The sequence below is a fragment of the Strongylocentrotus purpuratus genome, unplaced genomic scaffold, assembly GCF_000002235.5.
Source record: "Strongylocentrotus purpuratus isolate Spur 01 unplaced genomic scaffold, Spur_5.0 spur5_scaffold_8, whole genome shotgun sequence".
Classification (NCBI taxonomy): Eukaryota; Metazoa; Echinodermata; class Echinoidea; order Camarodonta; family Strongylocentrotidae; genus Strongylocentrotus; species Strongylocentrotus purpuratus.
The window spans coordinates 19666949-19691222 of record NW_022145614.1 but is presented as its reverse complement, the minus strand read 5'-3'; the positions used below and the strand labels follow the sequence as shown (position 1 = coordinate 19691222).

Here is a 24274-nt window from a genome sequence, read left to right as displayed (position 1 = left end):
ATAGAATCGACTCCTCACCCTTGACCCAACATGACCCCATATATAATGTATGTTACTGATTATGATAAAGATTATTGAAGGTGAATTAGGAGACTCATTTCGATCGCAAAGGCTCTCTACGATACCTTGTCCGTCTGCGAACATTACAACCATGTTTTATTCTCCTCTTTGAGTACATGCGTATGATGTAATTCATGCATGTTTGTATCTCGTGAAAAAATATGATGCATGGAAGCTATATTTTAAGGAATGATGAGCTATATGATTGTTAAAAGTAGAATGTTCGAATTTGTTAACATTAAACATTGTCGAATTGTTTCTACAGTATTGATAGAAAAACACGATAGTTTATGTAAGCCTAAACTTTGTTTCATTTGTAACCTGATTATCATATAGGCAGATAATAGTATGCGCAACGTAATTTCATAATTTTATCATATATTTATGTAAAGATTTTTATTTATAGAATTTGTGATTTTCACATGGCACCTTTGCAATAAATTGAACACAACGCCAAGTTCCTTGTTTTGCTTTCGATTTATGTGTTTCCTGGCTTTTGAACCCATGTGTGGGTAGGGTGGAGTAAGCCTAACGGGTGTGGGTCTTTAAAGCGAGTCTGTATGTGCATACTACAATGCAACGATAAAGTTTCTTTGCTCATATTTTGTTTTGGAGTGTCGAGCATGCGTAGTATTATTACCTCGAAGTATATTGTATTAGTTTGGCATTTTGATAATTTCCCATAATTCCTCTAGATTATTTTAAAGCGTTCAACTCGATTGAGGAAATAAAGACTAAAAGAAACTTGCTCCATTGTTGACTTCACTTGCTTGCTTTGATGGGCTGATCGAAACATATCGAACTCGACCTCGTGGGCATGTCTTATAATTCATTTGTTTTAAATCAGTCATTCGGCATCTGATCTGATCTTGATTTTGATGAGGATGAGGATGAAGGCCTTGGTGTTTTGTACCTTAGTGATCATAATCGCCCTGAGCATGAGAGGTAAGTCTTACTGAGAGACAGCTATTTGGGCACACGAATACTGCTTTGTTGAGCAAGAACGGAACTAAAGAATATATCTTGTGTCCAACGGTAGCACGTACCCGCCTCTCCCCATCTAGTGGTGGCTAAAAAGACAAATAAAAGTCGAGAAAAGGGAAAATGGGAGAAAGGACAAGGGTAAATTGATGGGAGAAGGAGGCGCTTAGACCATCTGCAATAAGGCGGCGTCCGACCCTCCCAAAATCGTTAAAATTTCCCCGAAGCAATGGGTGGATTAAAAAAAACGCCACTGCCATGATCATCAAAAGCACATTTCATTTTGTAAATTTCACGATCATTTCATGTTGATAAAATAGCGAAGTTGAATCATCTGCAAAGGGACGCAATATCAGCAAGGAAACTAACATCTCTGGCAGGATTACTGCTTTACAGTTTCCACATTTCGCGAGCGACCGAAGCAATCGAGCAAAGATTTCGTCGCTTTATCGTGTAATGACCTGCATTGGGTCCAACAAGTGGGTTGGAGGGGTCATTTCACCTTTTATCTCTCTCTCTCTCTCTCTCTCTCTCTCCTTAATTATTTATTTCTTTAACCACCATTTAGGGCAAGGCATCCGTTGTCGTTATTGTTTGTGCATTGCGTTATTGTGTATCAATATAATTTCTTTAACTTTAATTCACAATATGATATATATATATATATATATATATATATATATATATATATATACGGGAAAAAATATACGAGATGTACAATATGATATACAATATCAGTTTCACAGTCCCAAATACGTAATGACGGTTGCCCGACTATTGGCATCCAAAAATATTCTCGGCCGGAGCCCCCATGCTCTGTACACCTCGAGCATGATTTACTTGATTTATTTTGATAAAAATAAATATTCAAGTGCACTTCAAACAACAAATGTTCAACAATGTTGGCTATACATCGGACACACTCATTGAAAGACATATCTAACCCCTTTTCAGCAAAATTAGATCTTGACTTATAAATGAAAGATAACATTGATTTTCACGGTGTATTGATGATACTTTTCCATTGTATTCTTCGATATGTTGATAGTACTGGAAATGAAATATTAAAATAAATGGGAATTGAACTGAACATTTTAATCAGTAAGACGTACCGTTACATTGGTAATGATATTAATGAAATTTATGTTATAATTGTTTTATTAATAATATTATTATGAACATTATTATTATCATAATTTGTGTTATTTTTATTAAAACTATTATTATTCTGATAATTATTTTAATACTTATCATTATCATTATTATTAGTAGTAGTAATGTGTATCTGTAGTTGAGGTCGTTGATTTAAAAAAAAGACGAAGGATTCAACGGGAATTTGTGCAGTTTTAGATTCGGTTTCTTTTATAATATAGATCTTTTATATTAACATTTAATCTGTTTTGATTCCAAGATCGATTCCTCGATTCCGTGAAAACTTAATTTTATATTCAATAGACTAAATTCAATAAACGTGTATAGTAGTAGTATTATAATTATTCATGAAAGGGAAACAAAATGTAGTCCAATTATTCTAGGCATGGATAATCTTTCTTTTTCAATATGAATTCAACATTCTTTCTTTTGGCTATCAAGTTCCCTATGTCTTTGGACTGGATATTCGTCTAATCGGAGGGCCTGACAGCTACAGTGGTCGAGTAGAGGTTGGTTATTATGGTGTCTGGGGTACTGTCTGCGATGACGGGTGGGATATTCAAGATGCAGAAGTCGTCTGTAGAATGCTTGGCTTTCAGACCGCCATGAGAGCAGTCGGGAACGCTGAATTCGGTGTAGGTTCTGGAAACATCTTACTTGATGATGTTCAATGCCTTGGGACAGAACGCAACCTTGCTGAATGCCCCCACAGGGGATATGGGATTCATAGTTGTGGACATAGCGAAGACGCTGGAGCTGTCTGCGCTAATGGTGAGATATTATACTTATTCTCATACTGGTAATGCAAAATATGGCGAAGGCAAAGGCAATTACTTCCTCGACCATGTCAACAGCAGTTTGTAGTTCATGATTGTCGACATAACTAGGTTGCGGGCGTTATGTGTTCTGAAAACGGTATACCAATCATTAGCTTTTTAAAATAGGGCTAGCTCATCAGACCCAAATAAAAACGATGAACTATATGCATGGTATGATAAATTAAATTATAACTATATAATTGCGCGATCACATTTGAAAGATAAAAGCGTTGCAGTTCTGTCAATGAAGCACTCCGGGTATTGCTCCACTTCTGAACTGAAGTTACATCAAAGAAGAAGAATACTTAGCTCTTAGATACTATTGTTGAAGACGAACCTAAGAATATCAGGAACCGAATGGTCGAAACGAGAAGATGAAATCGTTTAGGGCGTGTCATACATTATACGCGTAAAAACGACTTTCCATGCCTTTTAATGATAATAACAATCATAATAATAGAGGTTAAAGATAAACTTGAGTTCTGGTAATTCGATTGCATTCTGAAAGAAAAGGTGTGGAATGGATCAGAAAAGTTGATCATATAGCATGTAAGTAATGGTGTGTAATGTAAGGTTCTGGAATCATCAAAATCATCATAAATTTGGCAGAGTCTTGGTAAAGTAACAATCACTTACACAGAAAGATGTATATGGGACAACACACATGGTGTCGGGGCTAGTACTATACCCTGATTTCCTTATCTTTCTATGCTCATTACTCAGCCAGTATACATTTTCTTCCAAAATTGTTTGGCACATGACATTTATTTGTAATCTTGAACATTCAGTGTAAGTTTCGTTAGATTCTGTGAGAATTCATTTTCTTTTTTTTTTACCAGAACTCAAGTTTATCTTTAATACTCATGTTTCTTAGCGCTGTACAATAATTACCCCGGCACTATTCAAGCGGCCTTGAAATGTCGTTCCGCCCCACCATCATTGCAAGAATGTCTTCCTACAGGGAACCAATTGAGCTTACATCACCTGGGTGGGGATCGAGTATCAAATGCAGATTAACGTGTTGTCAAAGGATGTTAGCGTTAAGGCCCGGTCACACAGCCCTCCACGGGCGTATCGCGGCCGAATCACGGCCAAAAATTTCTGCCCGTGAAGCAGACGCTGTTGGACGCTTTGAGGTCGCGATAAAGACGCGATACAGCCGTACTTTACCCGTCGTTTTACGCGGTTGGCCGCGCGAAAAAGTTTTGGGCTGCCCAAAAATTTAGACCACGGGTAATCGCGGGCGGTACACGTGGTACACACGCGGTAAAGACGCGGTACAGACGCGGAACGAACGTGCTAAGACGTGCTACGGCCGCGGTTAAGACGTGGTTACACGCGGAATTGGACGCGAAATTTTAGCGGGTAATCGCGGGTGGAGCACGGTCATAGCACGTTTGTTCCGCGTCTGTACCGCGTTGTTATCACGTGCATTAGCGTGTGTACCGCGTGTAAGCGTGGTAGGCCGCGGTACCGCCGCGCTTCACCCGCGATAAGGACGCGGAACAGTCGCCGGCGTCTGTTCCGCGGGTATACCACGGGTAAACCGCGGGTAAGCCAATTTTGCACATTTTCCACCACGGGAAACCGCGGGCAAAAAAAAATCGCGAAATTTTACCCGCGATACAGACGCGAAAGGCTGTGTGGCCGGGCCTTAACAGTGGGATTCCAACTTTTACTGTTTACTCAAAAACAAAGGGGAGGCAATTTGGAGCGTTTTATCATTATGCATCTAGTTAAGACAGTTTTTATTATAGTTAGTATTATAACCTAAATACCTACAACTCCCGCCCCATCATTTATCTAATCTTTTATATAGATCAAAATCTGCAAGTTCGTCTAGTTGGTGGACGGACCGCCTTAGAAGGTCGCGTTGAGTTGTTCTTTGGAGGTTCTTGGGGAACAGTTTGTGATGATCTCTGGGACTTGAACGATGTCATAGTTGTATGCAGAATGCTTGGCTTTCAGAACGCAGTGAGAGCAGTCATGAGCGCTGAATACGGTGTAGGTTCTGGAAGCATCATTCTTGATGATGTTCAATGCCTTGGGACAGAACACAACATTGCTGAATGCCCCCATAATGGATATGAGAGTCATGATTGTCAACATATCGAAGACGCTGGTGCTGTCTGCGCTAATGGTGAGATATTATACTTATTCTCATACTGGTTATTCAAAATATATATAGCGAAGGTGGAGGCAATTTCTTCCTGGATCATGTCCACAGCAGTGGACTGGAGACTGAGCTAGGAGAGTGCAGTCATAATGGGTTGAATTCACAAAGGAGGTTTGTAGTCTGAACAAACCTGGTTTAACTTTGTTAATTCAAGCCAATGGGATTGAAGTTAATAATTATCACTGTAACGAGGATGCGGTCGATGTGTGGTATAATAATGGGTTCTTGTATAGCGCTCATGTCTGTCAGATTTGACACTCCTGGCGCTCCCGATTGAAAACGGTATGTATACCAATCATTCTTGTTTAAAGACAAAGTTGAGTTCCGGTGTTGCAATTGCATTGTGAAAGAAACGGTATGGAATCGAACATAAAAAGTTGATCATCTAGCACATAAGTATTGGTGTGTACTGCAAGGTTCTGCAATCATCAAAATTATAAGAAATTTGGCCCAGTCTTGGTAAAGCCTTTACAAAAAACTGTACACAAAAGATGTATATATATATATATATATATGGGACTACACGAACATGTGGCATAAACATCCGTCCCGATTTTCACGTTGTTATAATGCCATATTGAGAATATGAAGGTTTTTGAAGAGCCATGCTTTTCAGGGAACATTTTTATCTCTGATGTTCTTCCACACTTGCATAATATCAATGATAACGCTCATAAATTATTTTCACTCTTTCCAAAACTCAACCTTCTTTTTACAAGACTAGCTGATCAGACCTCAATCAATACGATGAACTACATGCATTGTAAAATAAATCAAACTGAACTATTAAATTGCATGGCAACATTTGAAAGATTAAAGCGTGGCAGAATTCCGTCATTAAAGCGACATTGCTACGCTTCTGATCTGAAGTTACATCAAAGAAGTAGAATACTTAGCTCAAAGAGGCTGTTCACACCGCAATGAGATAGCGGGGTCTATCGTAGCACCCCTTTTTTTCTAGCGCGCGCTAGACCGCGCTATCTCTCGTGGACCACCCCCAAGAGGTGCTCCAGTGGCACGCCGTTTTGGCTCGCCGTGGCTCGCTGTTGGGCAGACCGAAACGACGTTGTACCTTCCAAACCGTAGAGATAGCGCGGTCTAGCGCGCGCTATCTCTGCCGGTGTGAACAGCCTCTTAGATGCTATCGTTGAAGACGGACCTAAGAAATTTTGGAACCAAATGGTTAGAACAAGAAGATAAAATTTTCTGAGGGCGTGCCATATAGCATACACCTACGCAACGACTTTCCATGAATTTTAATGAAAATAAAAATGATTCTGTAATAACATGTATACATATACTTGTGTTTCGAAGCGCTGTACTTTAATTATTTATCCCGGCCTTAGGCGAGCGGCCTTGGAAAGGCGTTCCAGCTCACGGACTTTGCAATAATTTCTTTCTACTGGGTACTCATGTAGCGTAAATTACCAGGGTGGAGAGTGGCAAATTTAGATTAATTACGTCTTGCCAAAGGATGTTACTGCAGCAGTGGGACTCGAAACTTCTACTGTGTACTCATAAACAAAGGAGGCACGTTTCGGGAGAGATTTATCATTATACATGGAGCTGATTTAGTTATCGGTGAGCTCTAACCGGCATGTTGAGGCCAATTTATATGCAAGTTAATCATGTTAATTTGGGATAAGGAGGTTGAATAATCAGCAACATGAGGGACATGCTTTACACTTGCCCATATGTGTCTCCCATCACGGTTTGCTAATCTATTCAAACCATCTGCTTTTCAGAAGACGCCACGAGTCACCATTTTGGAGTTCGTCTTGTCGGTGGAAGTAGCAGGAATGAAGGACGGGTTGAGATGTTCTACAACTTATTCTGGGTGACATTTTGCGATGTTGGATGGGGCTTGAGAGAGGCCGACGTGGTCTGTAGAATGCTGGGGTTCACGGGTGCTTCAGAAGTGCTGAATAATGTAGCATTCGGTGAAGGAGTTGGGATGAGTGTCCTTGTGAGAGGTTTTTCCTGTCTTGGATCAGAAAACAGCCTGCTTGCCTGTACCTTCACATCTTTTGAACTTAGCAGCTGTCCACATAGTCAGGATGTCGGAGTCAAGTGCAATGATGCAGGTGATTGCTCTGTTCAGTTCTGTTCAGTTCTGTTCAGTTCAGTTCTTATTTTATTCTCAATAAAAACACATAAAGTGACTCTCACACTCTGCCGTGTAGGTCTACCCTGTGCCACCGTGCACGAAAATGTCTGCGGACGGCGGAGAACGGCGAGGGCACACGGTGGTTCGTTATCAAAGCGGGCAACACGTTAATAGGGCGTTGGCGCTTATTTACACCCGGTGGGACCCGGCGAAAGTTTTGGGCATGTTCAAAACTTCGGCCGGCTGGCACCGGCCGCAAGTAAGCGGCAAGAGGACGGTGTTGAACGGTATGAGGACGGTATGAATACGTTATGAAAACGGTCACACTGTATGAACACATTCACAACACGCTCATAACCCGTTACAGAACGGTGATGAAAAATGGAGAGCGGACTGACCGTTGCCGTTCAAATCGGGGTATTTATGGCAGTCGTGTCATGACGTCAGCAGTCCGGGGACTCGCTCACAGGACGCTCCGAGCGGTGAGGGGACGCTAAGTGACTGGTAGGTGGCTGCTACAAACCCGGTGCACACGTTCGAGACCCGGTATGGGCCCGGTATGGAAACGGCCAAAATTTTCAACAAAAGTCAATCTGGGCGGTGAAGACGGTAGAAGCACGTTCAACACCCGGTATGCGCCCGGTGAGAACGGTCAGAAGATGGCAACGAAACGGTTAAAAGATTAATTTTATGAATTTTTTTTTGCGGCCGGGGACAAGTTCGCTCAAAACCCAACGTTCTGGACGCTGTTGTTTTTTTAATAGCCCAGCAGGTGGACGGTAGGCCTACACGGCAGAGTGTGAGAGCTCCATTACATTTTACACAACACCTAGAGTAATACAATGAAGTTCTTTGCGATAGTGTTGTATCGGGAATTCTTTCTCATTTTGTTAATGTTATCCATTTACATAATGAATTATAAACGATTTAATCAGGCACGATGGAATTGATTATAGAATATAAAATAATGTAGCCACCCCCCCCCCCACATCGGTAGAGGGGGAAGACTCTCTTGCAACTCGCGCTCACATCCCTACATTGGAGATTGAGAAAATAATTTTGAAGAATTGTTAGCGACAAGATCATAAGCACTTAAATAATATAGAATATTAAAGCTATATTTCATGTCTTATTTTTTTGTGCAGGTGCTCTGATATCGACGACCCAATTTGGCCCAACAACCCCATTGGGGCATCCAGAACATGTCTCTCAAGATACGACTGTTAGCTCAGTATCATACTCTAAGAACAGTCGAACACTCTCTCTTGAATCATTGAAAAGAATAGTCTGATTTTTCGAAAGTCTTTGCAAATGTTTTGTAGCGGGAATAATATTGTTTGGTTTTACGGTAGCCATTAAGGTACGTAATTAAGAATAATTTAATCAGGCACGATGGAATTTGATATAGAATATCTAATAATTTACACCCCCCCCTTCTTCTCCCGAGGTGGAAAAAACTCTCTTGCAACTTGCGCTCACATCCCCGCATTTGAGATTAAGAAATTAATTTTGAAGGATTGTTAGCAACAAGATCATAAGCTCTTAAATAATGTAGTATTATTATATTGAAGCTATATTTCATGTCTTATTTTTTTGTGCAGGTGCTCTGATATCGACGACCCAAGTTGACCAAACAACCCCATTGGGGCATCCAGAACATGTCTCTCGAGATACGACTGTCAACTCAGTGTCATCCGCTGAGAACAGTCGAACACTCTCTCTTACTGATGCTCTGATATCGACGACCACATTTGACAAAACAACCCCATTGGGGCATCTGGAACATGTCTCTCAAGGTACGACTGTCAACTCAGTGTCATCAGTTGAGAGATGTCCAATGCTCTCACTTGTTTCAATAGTACTTGGAGCCATCTTGGCCGGGTCGTATACACTCTTCCTGCTTGTAGGCCTCTACGGCTGCTATCGACTCAGAAAACTGGAGAGAACTGAAGCGGCGTCCGGGTACCTGAATCCCACCATTGGGGGAGAACGGGTTTACACAGAGATGTCGTTTACGAAGGGAAATGATCAGGAAGGTCCCAGTCGCAAGTATAAAGCTCCCATAAAGCAGCCCATTGGTCGCAAGCCTAAGTCTGGGAGGCTTGGATCTCCAGATAGAAATGACCCCTCACCCTTGACCCTACATGACCCCATATATGATGAATGTGACTGACTATAATTATTATTGAAGGAGGGTTAGGAGGGTTAGGAGGACTCATCACGATCGCACAGACATTTGAGGAATCAGCCGAAGGCACTCTCCGATACATTGTCCATCTGCGAGCATTACAATCATGTATTACGTAATCCTAACACGATTCTCATGAGTATAATAAGGTATTGAAATTGCTCTTGACCTGGTTTCCCGAAAGTCTTACCGATTATGTTGTCCAGAAATTATAGTCGGACCTGTTACAAAAAGCTCTATCGCGGGATAATTTCCACGTAGAATCTGGATACAATAAGAATCTCTAAAAATGGCTTGGATTTCAAACAAGGTTTCTTGAGAGGAAAGTGCTTAAAGCTACTCTTGAACAATGGTATGGGCATCGTATGTCGAGATACCATGGCTGTAATTAATTCTGGATATTTTTATCATGCAGTAGAATCCTGGATGCCGTTGCATAAAAACGTTTTTGGAATCATAGATATGTATTTTAAAGCCAAAATAGATCACTAGATTTAGTACTCAATTAAATTCGATTCGCATTTATTTCATTCTCGATTAAAAATTACATTGATACAAAAGATACAAAATAATTCATTAAACAAATTTATAAAATGAAATGGGGAACTACATAAATAAAGCCCCTAGGCCTTGTACAAGCGTCGTTCCCAAGGCATTCATAGCATAATGTAAAGCAAAAATAAACAAAAACAAAAACAAGACATTAATAAAAAAAAAAAGCAAAAACAAAAGGACATAAAACACAAATATAAATAAAAGATAAATAACTATACATATTTGAGATAAAGTAACTGCTTTTACTTTTATTTGATGGCATTTTAAAGTATTTGGAGTGCATTGTAAATAGATATGATGTATTTGAAAAAAAAAACATTGCTTAATTGACTTTAAACGTAGTGATTAGTTTTTACAACAGTCAACTTCATCAGTTCTTTGTAGTCGCAACATTTTTGTTTAATGATAGGATTTTAAAAACGCGCACTATGTCGGCGGGTGGGGAGGTTAAAGAAAATAAATGTTTAGACAGACATTGATATGACAATTATGATCACGCACAGGCATGTATATATATAAAGCACAATATTCTTCTCTTTAAGTACATTGTGTTTAATGCAATACGGACATGTTTGTATCTTGTGAAAAAATATGATACGTGGAAGCTACATTCTAAGGAATCATGAGCTATTGTTAAAAGTAGAAATTGTTTCTACAGTATTAATAGAAAACGTGATATTTTATGTAAGCCTAAACTTTGTTTCATTTGTAACTTGATTAGCATAAAGGCAAGGAATTGTTTTATTGTTTGCACATAATATGCACAAGGTAATTTCATATCATATATTTATGTAAAGATTTTTATTTATAGAATTTGTGATTTTCCCATGGCACCTTTGCAATAAATTGAACACAACGCCAAGTTCCTTGTTTTGCTTTCGATTTATGTGTTTCCTGGCTTTTCAACCCATGTGGTGTGTATGGAGGAAGACAATGGGAGGGTGAGTATAAGGTGGGTTAAGCAAGTGTGGGTAGGGTGGAGTAAGCCTAACGGGTGAGGGTTAGTTTAGGAAGGGTGAGGGCGTAGTGAGTAGGAGTGTGGGTTAAAGGGTGGGGTGAGTGGTAGGTGCACGGGGATTGGAGGAGTAGAGAGGTGTGGGTTAGTTTAGGATGGGTGAGTGTGTAGTGAGTAGGAGTGTGGGTTAAAGGGTGGGGTGAGTGGTAGGTGCACGGGTATTGGAGGAGTAGAGAGGTGTGGGTTAGTTTAGGATGGGTGAGTGTGTAGTGAGTAGGAGTGTGGGTTAAAGGGTGGGGTGAGTGGTAGGTGCACGGGTATTGGAGGAGTAGAGAGGTGTGGGTTAGTTTAGGATGGGTGAGTGTGTAGTGAGTAGGAGTGTGGGTTAAAGGGTGGGGTGAGTGGTAGGTGCACGGGTATTGGAGGAGTAGAGAGGTGTGGGTTAGTTTAGGATGGGTGAGTGTGTAGTGAGTAGGAGTGTGGGTTAAAGGGTGGGGTGAGTGGTAGGTGCACGGGTATTGGAGGAGTAGAGAGGTGTGGGTTAGTTTAGGATGGGTGAGTGTGTAGTGAGTATAAGTGTGGGTTAAAAGGGTGGGGTGAGTGGCAGGTGCATTGGTATTGGAGGTGTAGAGAGGTGTGGGTTACTCTGTAATGGGGTAGGGTGGGTGAGTGGTAGGCAAGTACGTTGGTAAGAGTAGGTAAATGTAGTTTAAGTTGGGACAAGTGAAGATGGGGGAGGGGGGGTGGGTGGATTAATAGGGCGCTTGTGGATATGAGGTGTATGGGTATGGGAAAGGGGTGTTAGGCATTAATGGATGTAGCAACGGAACCATTGGTGTGAGTTAGGTGTGTGAAATGTGGGAGAGGGAGGGGGGCCGGTGAATGTGGATGGGTGAGAATGAGGTACTGTGGGCGATATTGTGAGCGAGGGAAATGGATTCGTGTGAGTTTGCTTTGAGTCTATTTTAGGGTAGATTAAGGAAGGAAAAAAATCCCAAAACTTCCCTTCTCTGCCCCCCCCCCTCTCCCTCCCCCTCTCCATTCTCTCTCTCTCTCTCTCTCTCTCCAATAGTCTCCCTTTCTCGCTATCTCTCTATCTCTCTCTTTCTCTTTGTACCTCATACATCCCGTTTAAAAGGACTTACATAATTGCAAATTAAAAAAACACTATTCGTTTTGTAAAAGATTAACCTGCATTTCGCGTGCTTTTCAAGGAAGAACTAAACTATATTTTGATGCATGCATCTGATAGCATGCATGGTTGATATGAAAATTTCTTCAGAAACTTAAAGACTTCAACGATGTATAATATACATTTAAAACGTTTTCGTCATTTTAAAAGTAACCAATTTTGCGGGTACGATTTTATTAGATTTATAGTATGTTGTTCCTGATGTCAAACAATACCGGGAAAACGTTGTAAAACCTTTTGTTGCAATCGTCGGTCAATACCCTAATATATTGACACGAGTACTTGTTGTTGTCAATCTGCTATGGCTCTTTGTTTTAATTTTTAAAGCGAGTCTGTATGTGCATACTACAAAGCAACGATAAAGTTTCTTTCCTCATATTTTGTTTTGGAGTGTCGAGCATGCGTACTATTATTACCTCTAAGTATATCTTAAGTAGTTTGACATTTTGATAATTTTCCATTCCTCTAGATATTATTCTAAAGCGTTTAACTCGATTGAGGAAATAAAGACTAAAAGAAACTTGCTCCATTGTTGACTTCACTTGCTTGCTTTGATGGGCTGATCGACACATATCGAACTCGACCTCGTGGGCATGTCTTATAATTCATTTGTTTTAAATCAGTCATTCGGCATCTGATCTGATCTTGATTTTGATGAGGATGAGGATGAAGGCCTTGGTGTCTTATACCGTGGTGATGATAATCGCCCTGAGCATGAGAGGTAAGTCTTACTGAGAGTCTTGGTTATAGAATCCTATCAGCTATTTGGGCACACGAATACTGCTTTGTTGGGCAAGAACGGAACTAAAGAATATACGCTGTCTTGTGTCCAACGGTAGCACGTACCCGCCTCTCTTCCATCTAGTGGTGGTTAAAAAGACAAATAAAAGTCGAGAAAAGGGAGAATGGGAGAAAGGACAAGGGTAAATTGATGGGAGAAGGAGGCGCTTAGACCATCTGCAATAAGGCGGCGTCCGACCCTCCCAAAATCGTTAAAATTTCCCCGAAGCAATGGGTGGATTCAAAAAACGCCACTGCCATGATCATCAAAAGCACATGTAATTTTGTAAATTCACGACCATTTCATGTTGATAAAATAGCGAAGTTGAATCATCTGCAAAGGGACGCAATATCAGCAAGGAAACTAACATCTCTGGCAGGATTACTGCTTTACAGTTACCACATTTTACAGTTACCACATTTCGCGAGCGAGCAAAGCAATCGAGCAAACATTTCGTCGCTTTATCGCATGATGACCTGCATTGGATCCAACAAGTGAGAATGCAGGAGATGGGTAACATGGTGCGGAAGGGGTCGTTTCACCTTCTCTTTCTTCTATCTCTCTTTCTCTCTCTCTCTCTCTCTCTCCTTAATTATTTATTTCTTTAACCACCATTTAGGGCAAGGCATCCGCTGTCGTTATTGTTTGTGCATTGCGTTATTGTATATAAATATAATTTCTTTAAATTTAATTCACAATATTATATTGTATATATATATATATATACGAGAAAAAAATATACAAGATGTACAGTATGATATACAATCTCACAGTTTCACAGTCCTAAATACATGACAGTTGCCCGACTATTGGTATCAAAAATTATTCTCGGCTGGAGCTCCCATGCTCTGTACACCTCGAGCATGATTTAGTTGATTTATTTTGATAAAAATAAATATTCAAGTGCACTTCAAACAACGAATGTTCAACAATGTTGGCTATACATCGGACACACTCATTGCAAAAAATATATATAACCCCTTTTCGGCAAAATTAGATCTTGACTAATAAATGAAAGATAACAATGATTTTCACTGTGTATCGAAAGATAATTTTGCCACTGTTTTTTTCGATATGTTGATAGCACTGAAAATGAAATATGAAAATAAATGGGAAGTGAACTGAAAATTTTAATCAGTAATAAGTACCGATATATTGGTAATGAAATTTATGTCATTATTGTTTTATTGATAATATTATTATGAACATTATTATTATCATAATTTGTGTTATTTTTATTAAAACTATCATTATTCTGATAAATATTATAATTATTGTAATAGTTATTATTATCATTATTATTAGTAGTAGTAATGTGTATCTATAGTTAAGGTCGTTGATTTTTTTAAAAAAGACAAAGGATTCAACGGGAATTTGTGAAGTTCTAGATTCGGTTTCATTTATAACATAGATCTTCTATATTAACATTTAATCTGATTTCAACATCGATTCCTCGATTCCGTGAAAACTTAATTTTATATTAAATAAACTAAATTTAATAGACGTTTATAGTAGTATTATTATCATTATTCATGAAAGGGAAACAAAATGTAGTCCAATTATTCTAGGCACGGATAATCTTTCTTTTTCAATATGAATTCAACATTCTTTCTTTTGGCTATCAAGTTCCCTATGTCTTTGGACTGGATGTTCGTCTAATCGGAGGGCCTGACAGCTACAGTGGTCGAGTAGAGGTTGGTTATTATGGTGTCTGGGGTACTATCTGCGATGACGGGTGGGATATTCAAGATGCAGAAGTCGTCTGTAGAATGCTTGGCTTTCAGACCGCCATGAGAGCAGTCGGGAACGCTGAATACGGTGTAGGTTCTGGAAACATCTTACTTGATGATGTTCAATGCCTTGGGACAGAACGCGACCTTGCTGAATGCTCCCACGGTGGATATGGGATTCATAATTGTGGACATAACGAAGACGCTGGTGCTGTCTGCGCTAATGGTGAGATATTATGATTAGTTTCATACTGGTTATGCAAAATATGGCAAAGGCATATACCAATCATTATCTTTAAAAAAAATAGGGCTAGCTCATCAGACCCAAATAAAAACGATGAACTATATGCACGGTGTGATAAATTAAACTATAAATATATAATTGCGTGGTGCGTTTTAATTAAAATTAAAGCGTTGCCGTTCTGTCAATGAAGCACTCCGGATACTGATCCAAATGGTCAAAACGATAAGACAAAATCGTTCAGGGCGTGTGATACATGAAACGCGTAAAACGACTTTCCATGCCTTTTAATGATAATAGCAATCATTATTAATAGAGGTTAATACTCATGTTTCTTAGCGCTGTACAATAATTACCCTGGCACTATTCAACCGGCCCTTGGAAAGTCGTTCCGCCGCACCATCAGGCCTAAAATAAAAACTTGTTGCATTGCCCTTTGCGACCGACCCAAAAATCCGAAAATCTACGGTCGGCATTTTAATTATTTTTTTTTTTAACCGTGGGTGATTATGAGGTGAAAAAAGATATCAATGAAAAGATGACGTTGAAACACATGTATTAAAGCATTAAAAACCGAGAAATATCAGCCAAAAGAGAGTTGGAAAAAAAGGAGAAACAAAAAACATTCAAATCTGAAAAGTATCGGCCCAAAGAGGGCGACAAAAAAAAATAAAAACTTTTCCGACTGACCGACCCATGTTTTGGCACCCAAAGGGCAATGCAACAAGTTTTTATTTTAGGCCTCATTGCAAGAATGTCTTCCTACAGGGAACTCATTTAGCTTAGATCACCTGGGTGTGGATCGAGTATCAAATGCAGATTAACGTGTTGTCAAAGGATGTTAGCGTAACAGTGGGACTCCAACTTTTACTGTTTACTCAATAACAAGGGGGGGGGGGGGGGCAATTTGGAGCGTTTTATCATGCATCTAGTTAATTCAGTTATCGGCGAGCTCTAATTGGCATATTGAAGCCTATTTATACTTAAGTTGCTCATGTTATATTGTGACGAGGAGGTTTCTATCAACATCATGTTCTATTAAGATAAGGATATAAAATCAATTTTTTGTTGGGTGGCCGGTTAAGATCTCAAGGATGGCGACCTTCTTCACACCTGTAATGTATAGACTAGTAAGAAAGCTCAGGGGATGATAAGAAATGAAGTCAATACACGCAATTAAGCAGGCAAACATATTCTGCCATAGCTCAAAATCACATTGAAATGCTTAATAATAACATGGGTTCTTGTATAGCACACATGTTTGTCAGACTTGACACTCATGGCGCTCCTGATTACTACCCTGGCTTTAGCATGGCTACCATTACGGCGCTCTAGCATTTCAAGGAATGAATTACTGCCAGGTACCCATTTACATCACCTGTGTCGAGTGTGGCAAATGTAGATCAATATCTTGCCAAATGACATTGGTGCCGCGGTGGGACTCGAACCGCGGACCTTGTGATCGACAGTCCAGTGACATATCCACTCGAACACGACACCTCTATACATGTTTTTTTTTTTACAGTTAGTATAATGACCTAAATACCTACAACTCCCGCCCCATTATTTATTTAATCTTTTATATAGATCAAGATCTTCAAGTTCGTTTAGTTGGTGGACGGACCGCCTTAGAAGGTCGCGTTGAAGTGTTCCTCCAAGGTTCTTGGGGAACGGTTTGCGATGATCACTGGAACTTGAACGACGCCAGAGTTGTATGCAGAATGCTTGGATATCAGAACGCAGTGAGAGCAGTCAGGAGCGCTGAATACGGTCAAGGTTCTGGAAGCATCATTCTTGATGATGTTCAATGCCTTGGGACAGAACGCAACCTTGCTGAATGCTTCCACAGTGGATATGGGATTCATGATTGTGGACATAGCGAAGACGCTGGAGCTGTCTGCGCTAATGGTGAGATATTATACTTATTTTCATACTGGTTATGCAAAATATAGCGAAGGTGGAAGCAATTTCTTCCTGGATCATGTCCGCAGCAGTGGGCTGGAGACTGAGCTAGGAGAGTGCAGTCATAATGGGTTGAATTCACAAAGGAGGTTTGTAGTCTGAACAAACCTGGTTTTTCTACAAATTTCCTTTGTTAATTCGGGCCAATGGGTTTGAAGTTAATAATTATCACTGCAACGAGGATGCGGTCGATGTGTGGTATTATAATAATTATAGTGGGTTCTTGTATAGCGCTCATGTCTGCCAGATTTGACACTCCTGGCGCTCCCGATTGAAAACGGTATGTATACCAATCATTCTCCTTTAAAGACAAAGTTGAGTTCTGGTGCTGCAATTGCATTGTGAAAGAAACGGTGTGGAACCGAACATAAAAAGTTGATCATCTAGCACATAAGTATTGGTGTGTACTGCAAGGTTCTGCAATCATCAAAATTATAAGAAATTTGGCCCAGTCTTGGTAAAGCCTTTACAAAAAACTGTACACAAAAGATGTATATATATATATATATATATATATATATATATGAATATTCATATATATATATATATATATATATATATGGGACTACACGAACATGTGGCATTAACATCCGTCCCGATTTTCACGTTGTTATAATGCCATATTGAGAATATGAAGGTATTTGAAGAGCCATACTTTTCAGGGAACATTTTTATCTCTGATGTTCTTTCACACTTGCATAATATCAATGATAACGCTCATAAATTATTTTCACTCTTTCCAAAACTCAACCTTCTTTTTACAAGACTAGCTGATGAGACCTCAATCAATACGATGAACTACATGCATTGTAAAATAAATCAAACTGAACTATTAAATTGCATGGCAACATTTGAAAGATTAAAGCGTGGCAGAATTCCGTCATTAAAGCGACATTGCTACGCTTCTGATCTGAAGTTACATCAAAGAAGTAGAATACTTAGCTCAATAATGCTATCGTTGAAGACGGACCTAAGAAATTTTGGAACCTAAGAAATTTGCTGAGGGCGTGCCATATAGCATACACCTACGCAACGACTTTCCATGAATTTTAATGAAAATAAAAATGATTCTGTAATATACTTGTGTTTCGAAGCGCTGTATTTTAATTATTTATCCCGGCCTTAGGCAAGCGGCCTTGGAAAGGCGTTCCAGCTCACAGACTTTGCAATAATTTCTTTCTACTGGGTACTCATGTAGCGTAAATTACCAGGGTGGAGAGTGGCAAATTTAGATTAATTACGTCTTGCCAAAGGATGTTACTGCAGCAGTGGGACTCGAAACTTCTACTGTGTACTCATAAACAAAGGAGGAGCGTTTCGGGAGCGATTTATCATTATACATGAAGCTGATTTAGTTATCGGTGAGCTCTAACCGGCATATTGAGGCCAATTTATATGCAAGTTGATCATGTTAAATTGGGATAATGAGGTTGAATAATCAGTAACATGAGGGACATGCTTTGCACTTGCCCATGTGTGTCTCCCATCACGGTTTGCTAATCTATTCAAACGATCTGCTTTTCAGAAGACACCACGAGTCAGCATTTTGGAGTTCGTCTTGTCGGTGGAAGGAGCAGGAATGAAGGAAGGGTTGAGATGTTCTACAACTTATTCTGGGTGACAATTTGCGATGTTGGATGGGGCTTGAGAGAGGCCGACGTGGTCTGTAGAATGCTGGGGTTCACGGGTGCTTTGGAAGTGCTGAATAATGTAGCATTCGGTGAAGGAATTGGGATAAGTGTCCTTGTGAGAAGTATTTCCTGTCTTGGATCAGAGAACAGCTTGCTTGCCTGTAGCTTCACTGTAGCTTCTTTTGAACTGAACAGCTGTCCACATAGTCAGGATCTCAGTGTCAAGTGCAATGATGCAGGTGATCGCTCTGTTCAGTTCTGTTCAGTTCAGTCCTTATTTTATTCTCAATAAGAACACATACAATTTTTGCACAACACCTAGAGTAATAAAAATGAAGTTCTTTGCGATAGTGTCGTATCGGGAATTCTCTCTCATTTTTAAAAAATATGTTATCCATTTACATACTGAATTATGAACGATTTAATCAGGCACGATGAAATTGATTATAAAATATATAATAATGTAGCCCCCCCCCCCCCCCACCTCAGTAGAGGGGGAGGACTCTCTTGCAACTCGCGCTCACATCCCTACATTGGAGATTGAGAAAATAATAGTGACGAATCTTTAGCGACAAGATCATAAGCACTTATATAATGTAGAATATTAAAGCTATATTTCATGTCTTACTTTTTTGTGCAGGTGCTCTGATATCGACGACCCAATTTGACCCAACAACCTCATTGGGGCATCCAGAACATGTCTCTCAAGGTACGACTGTTAGCTCAGTACAGGCGCGTACGCCTGTATTGAGCTTTTTTATATGTATGTTTTGTGTATGTTTTTTGCGAAAAACCCCCCCCCCTTTTGATTTTTTTTTTTTTTTTTTTTTTTTTTACAGATTAAAAAAAATTATGCCAAGGGCTGACCTAAAAATGGTAACCTTACCCCCCCCCCCCCCCCCAAGGGAGCAAAATGTCAAATTTTCAAATTTCGAGACAAAAAAAAAGTGTCCGCTTACCGCTTGAAGGATTGTTAGCAACAAGATCATAAGCTCTTAAATAGTGTAGTATTATTATATTGAAGCTATATTTCATGTCTTCATTTTTGTGCAGGTGCTCTGATATCGACGACCCAATTTGACCAAACAACCCCATTGGGGCATCCAGAACATGTCTCTCGAGATACGACTGTCAACTCAGTGTCATCCGCTGAGAACAGTCGAACACTCTCTCTTACTGATGCTCTGATATCGACGACCACATTTGACCAAACAACCCCATTGGGGCATCTGGAACATGTCTCTCAAGGTACGACTGTCAACTCAGTGTCATCAGTTGAGAGGTGTCCAATGCTCTTACTTGTTTCAATAGTACTTGGAGCCATCTTGGCCGGGTCGTATACACTCTTCCTGCTTGTAGGCCTCTACGGCTGCTATCGACTCAGAAAACTGGAGAGAACTGAAGCGGCGTCCGGGTACCTGAATCCCACCATTGGGGGAGAACGGGTTTACACAGAGATGTCGTTTACGAAGGGAAATGATCAGGAAGGTCCCAGTCGCAAGTATAAAGCTCCCATAAAGCAGCCGATTGGTCGCAAGCCTAAGTCTGGGAGGCTTGGATCTCCAGATAGAAATGACCCCTCACCCTTGACCCTACATGACCCCATATATGATGAATGTGACTGACTATAATTATTATTGAAGGAGAGTTAGGAGGACTCATCGCGATCGCCAAGACTTTCGAGGAATCAGCCGAAGGCACTCTCCGATACCTTGTCCTTCTGCGAGCATTACAATCATGTATTACGTAATCCTAACACCATTCCCATGAGATATGTATGTATAAAAAGTTATTGAAATTGCCCTTGAGCTGGTTTCCCGAAAGTCTTACCGATTATGTTTTCCAAAAATTATAGTCGGACCTGTTACAAAAAGCTAATTTCCACGTAGAATCTGGATTCAATAAGAAACTCTCAAATGGCTTGGATTTCAAACAAGGTTTCCTGAGAGGAAAATGCTTAAAGCTAATCTTGAGCTCTGGTATGGGCATCGTATGTCGAGAGACCATGGCTATAATTAATTCTGGATTTTTTTTTTATCATGCAGTAGAATCCTGGATGCCGTTACATAAAAACGTTTTTGGAATCATAGAGATGTATTTTAAAGCCGAAATAGATCACTTGGTTTAGTACTCAATTCAATTGGCATTTAATTCATTCTCGATTAAAAATTACATAAATACAAAAGATACAAAATAATTCATGAAACAAATTTATAAAATGAAATGGGAACTACATAAATAAAACCCCTAGACCCTGTACAAGCGTTGTTCCCAAGGCATTCATATCATAATGTAAAGCAAAGATAAACAAAAACAAAACAAGACATTAATAAAAAAGAAACAAAAAACAAAAAGACATAAAACACAAATATGATGTATGATAAAGATGATGTATTTGCAAAAAAACATAATTGACTTTAAACATAGTGTATAGTTTTTACAACAGTCAACTTCATCAGTTCTTTGTAGTCGCAACAATTTTGTTTAATGCTAGGATTTTAAAAAAACGCGCACTATGTCGGCGGGTGGGGAGGTTAAAGAAAATAAATGTTTAGACAGACATTGATATGACAATTATGATCACGCACAGGCATGTATAATTATATAAAGCACAATATTCTTCTCTTTAAGTACATGTGTTTAATGCAATACGGACATGTTTGTATCTTGTGAAAAATATGATACGTGGAAGCTACATTCTAAGGAATGATGAGCTATTGTTAAAAGTAGATTGTTTGAATTTGTTAACATTAAAAATTGTCAAATTGTTTCTACAGTATTAATAGAAAACGTGATAGTTTATGTAAGCCTAAACTTTGTTTCATTTGTAACTTGATTAGCATATAGGCAGGGAATTGTTTTATTGTTTGCACATAATATGCACAACGTAATTTTATATCATATATTTATGTAAAGATTTTTATTTATAGAATTTGTGATTTTCCCATGGCACCTTTGCAATAAATTGAACACAACGCCAAGTTCCTTGTTTTGCTTTCGATTTATGTGTTTCCTGGCTTTTCAACCCATGTGGGTGTATGGAGGAAGACAGTGAGAGGGTGAGTATAAGGTGGGTTAAGCAAGTGTGGGTAGGGTGGAGTAAGCCTAACGGGTGTGGGTTAGTCTAGGATGGGTGAGGGTGTAGTTAGTGGGAGTGGAGTGGAAGTAGGAGAGTGGGGTTAAAAGGGGGCTTTCATCGAAAGGGTGCGGTGCGGTGCGGCGCGGTGTGGTGTGCTCAACGCACCCATTCGATAAAAGAGGGGGGGGGGCTTTTCTCGAAAGGGTGCGTTGAGAGCGGAGTACCGTTTTAACACACCCTTTCGATGAAAGCGGGGGGGGGGGGGCTTTTCTCGAAAGGGTGCGTCGACTAGTCTTTCGCATCAGTCGTTTAAAATGAGGATCTCGGACAGAAGGTAATAGTTGCCAATTTAAGTATATCGAAAATGTATTAAATAAAATGGAATGGTCTTGATTACAGAGTGGTCTCTTTCGTTATTACTATGTTGATGGGGGAGACAGAGAGAAGGAAAAAAGGGAAAGGGAAAAGGAAGGTAAAAGGAAAGAAAGAAGAGGAAGAAGAAGAAAAGAGGGAAACGGGGGCAAAGGGCTTTTGCCTCCTCCCCCCCCCTCCCCGCCAACAAATAAATAGGAGAGAGGGAGAGAGATAGAGAGAGAAGGGAAAGGGAAAGGGAAAGAAAATATAAAAGGAAAGAAAGAAGAAGAAGGAAAGAGGGAAACGGGGGAAGGGCGAAAGGGAGAGAGAGAGAGAGAGAAGGGAAAGGGAAAGGGAAAGAGAATATAAAAGGAAAGAAAGAATAGGAAGAAGAATAAAAGGAAAAGGAGGGAAACGGGGGCGAAGGGCTCTTGCCTCCTTCCCCCCCCCCCGCCAACAAATAAATAAGAGAGAGAGAGAGAAGGGAAAGGGAAAGAGAAGATAAAAGGAAAGAAAGAAGAGGAAGAGGAAGAAGAATTTGTGTTCTGCCAGTGTCACAAATAAATATATAAATATGCTCATCTGACGATAATTTGATGTATAAGACCCCTCACCTTCTTGGGGCTCCGCCCCTTGGATCCAACACCAATTTGTGTCCTGCCAGTGTCACAAATAGATATAAAAATATGCTCATCTGACCGTTATTTATTGCCCAAAACCCCTGAGCTTCCGGGTGCTCCACCCCCTGGACCCCACGCCAATTCGTGACCCCTGTGTCACAAATAAGGTATAAAATAATAATAATTTAATGTACAAAACTCCTGAGCTTCTTGGGGCTCCGCCCCCTGGACCCAACACCAAATTGTGTCCTGCCACTGTCACAAATAAGGTATAAAATTATGCTCATCCGACGTTAATTTTGATGTTTAATACCCCTGAGCTTCTGAGGGCTCCGCCCTGTGAAAAAAAACACGTTAATTTTTACCGTTTTGGGGAGATAGCCCCCCCCCCGGCGTTCAAGAGGGGGGGGGGGGTACGATTTTTCAAATTTTCGAGGGCCCCCAAAGAGATTAGTGCTCTCTAGTAATTTCGCGACTACTCCGGAACCGCGGCAGATATAAAGTTTTTCTTTCATGAGTTTTTTCTTTCGAATCTTACGCATCTTTTGAAACATTTTTTTGTTGAAAATCGGACGTACATGTATAGTTGCGGAGTCACGTGACCTTTTGTTTTTGCATGTCAGCCCTAAAATCGCTCATTTTTGTGATTTATGTACCAAACATATAGAAATACCATTTATTCTTTTAAAAAAAGAGAAAACATTGGTTATTTGGTCTTGTTTCAAGTTAATGTGTTTGATTTTGGGTCAAAATAGTTGAATTGTGGTTAGAAATGAAATAAAACAACAAATATAATATAATACATAAATACAAATCATCAAAACAAGAGATAACATAGGGATAAACTGGCTCTTCCAACTTTGTTGTCGTATTATTATTCTAACGAATATATGTAGTGAAAAAGAACGCTTGAATATGAATTAAATATTATGATTTATGGGTAAAAATGTGAATTCTCTGACCTTGTTTGCATAAATTACCATAAATATGCATTTTCGCGGCGATCGGCTGTGAAACGGCCGAGATCTTAGGGGGACCCCCCCCCCCACCCTCAAGTCCACTCCAATCACATTGAAAAAAAGTATGACTTAAATCATCTCTCTCATCATTATACCGCTATAGTATTCATGTTTTTAATATTATTTATCGTCCATTAAACAAGTTCATAGAGAAAATACTTATCTCTCTGCAACATTAAAAAAGAATCTTCATTAATATGTCTTAATTTGTATTGATAGCCTTGTGGTCGCCAACAGTGGTGTAGGCAGGGGCGTCTCCAAAGGGGGTGTGGGGGTGCGACACCCCCCCCCCCACCTGTCAGGATATTGTCGGTAAAATTGCGCTGCCGTCAGGAAAAAGAGAAAAGGGGGAGGGGAAAAAAGAGAGGAAAAGGGAAAGAAAAGAAAAAAAAGAAAAAGAAAAGAAAAAAAGAAAAAAACGAAAAAGAGGGAGAATAGGAAAGAAAGGAAAAGAAAGAAAAGAAAGGAGGCAAGAGCCCTTTGCCCCCGTTACCCTCTTTTCTTCTTCTTCGTCTTCTTTCTTTCCTTTTATCTTCTCTTTCCCTTTCCTTCTCTCTCTCTCTCTCTCTTATTTATTTTTTGGCTGGAGGTAAGAGCCTTTCGCCCATCCCCCGTTTCCCTCTTTCCTTCTTCTTCTTCCTCTTTTTTCTTTCCTTTTATATTTTCTTTCCCT

General features: G+C 39.8%; 1 protein-coding gene across 1 annotated transcript; it reads left to right on the top strand.

The window, feature by feature from the left end:
* The first annotated feature begins 944 nt into the window (after positions 1–944).
* LOC105442841 (deleted in malignant brain tumors 1 protein-like) lies at positions 945–20154 on the top strand. The gene is made up of 11 exons (XM_030976094.1): positions 945–1005; positions 2635–2964; positions 4831–5151; positions 6933–7271; positions 9154–9394; positions 12844–12905; positions 14592–14921; positions 16524–16844; positions 18424–18768; positions 19170–19238; positions 19841–20154. The coding sequence occupies exons 1-11, from the start codon at positions 945–947 to the stop codon at positions 20152–20154; spliced, it is 2733 nt and encodes a 910-aa protein (XP_030831954.1).
* The last annotated feature ends 4120 nt before the right edge of the window (positions 20155–24274 follow it).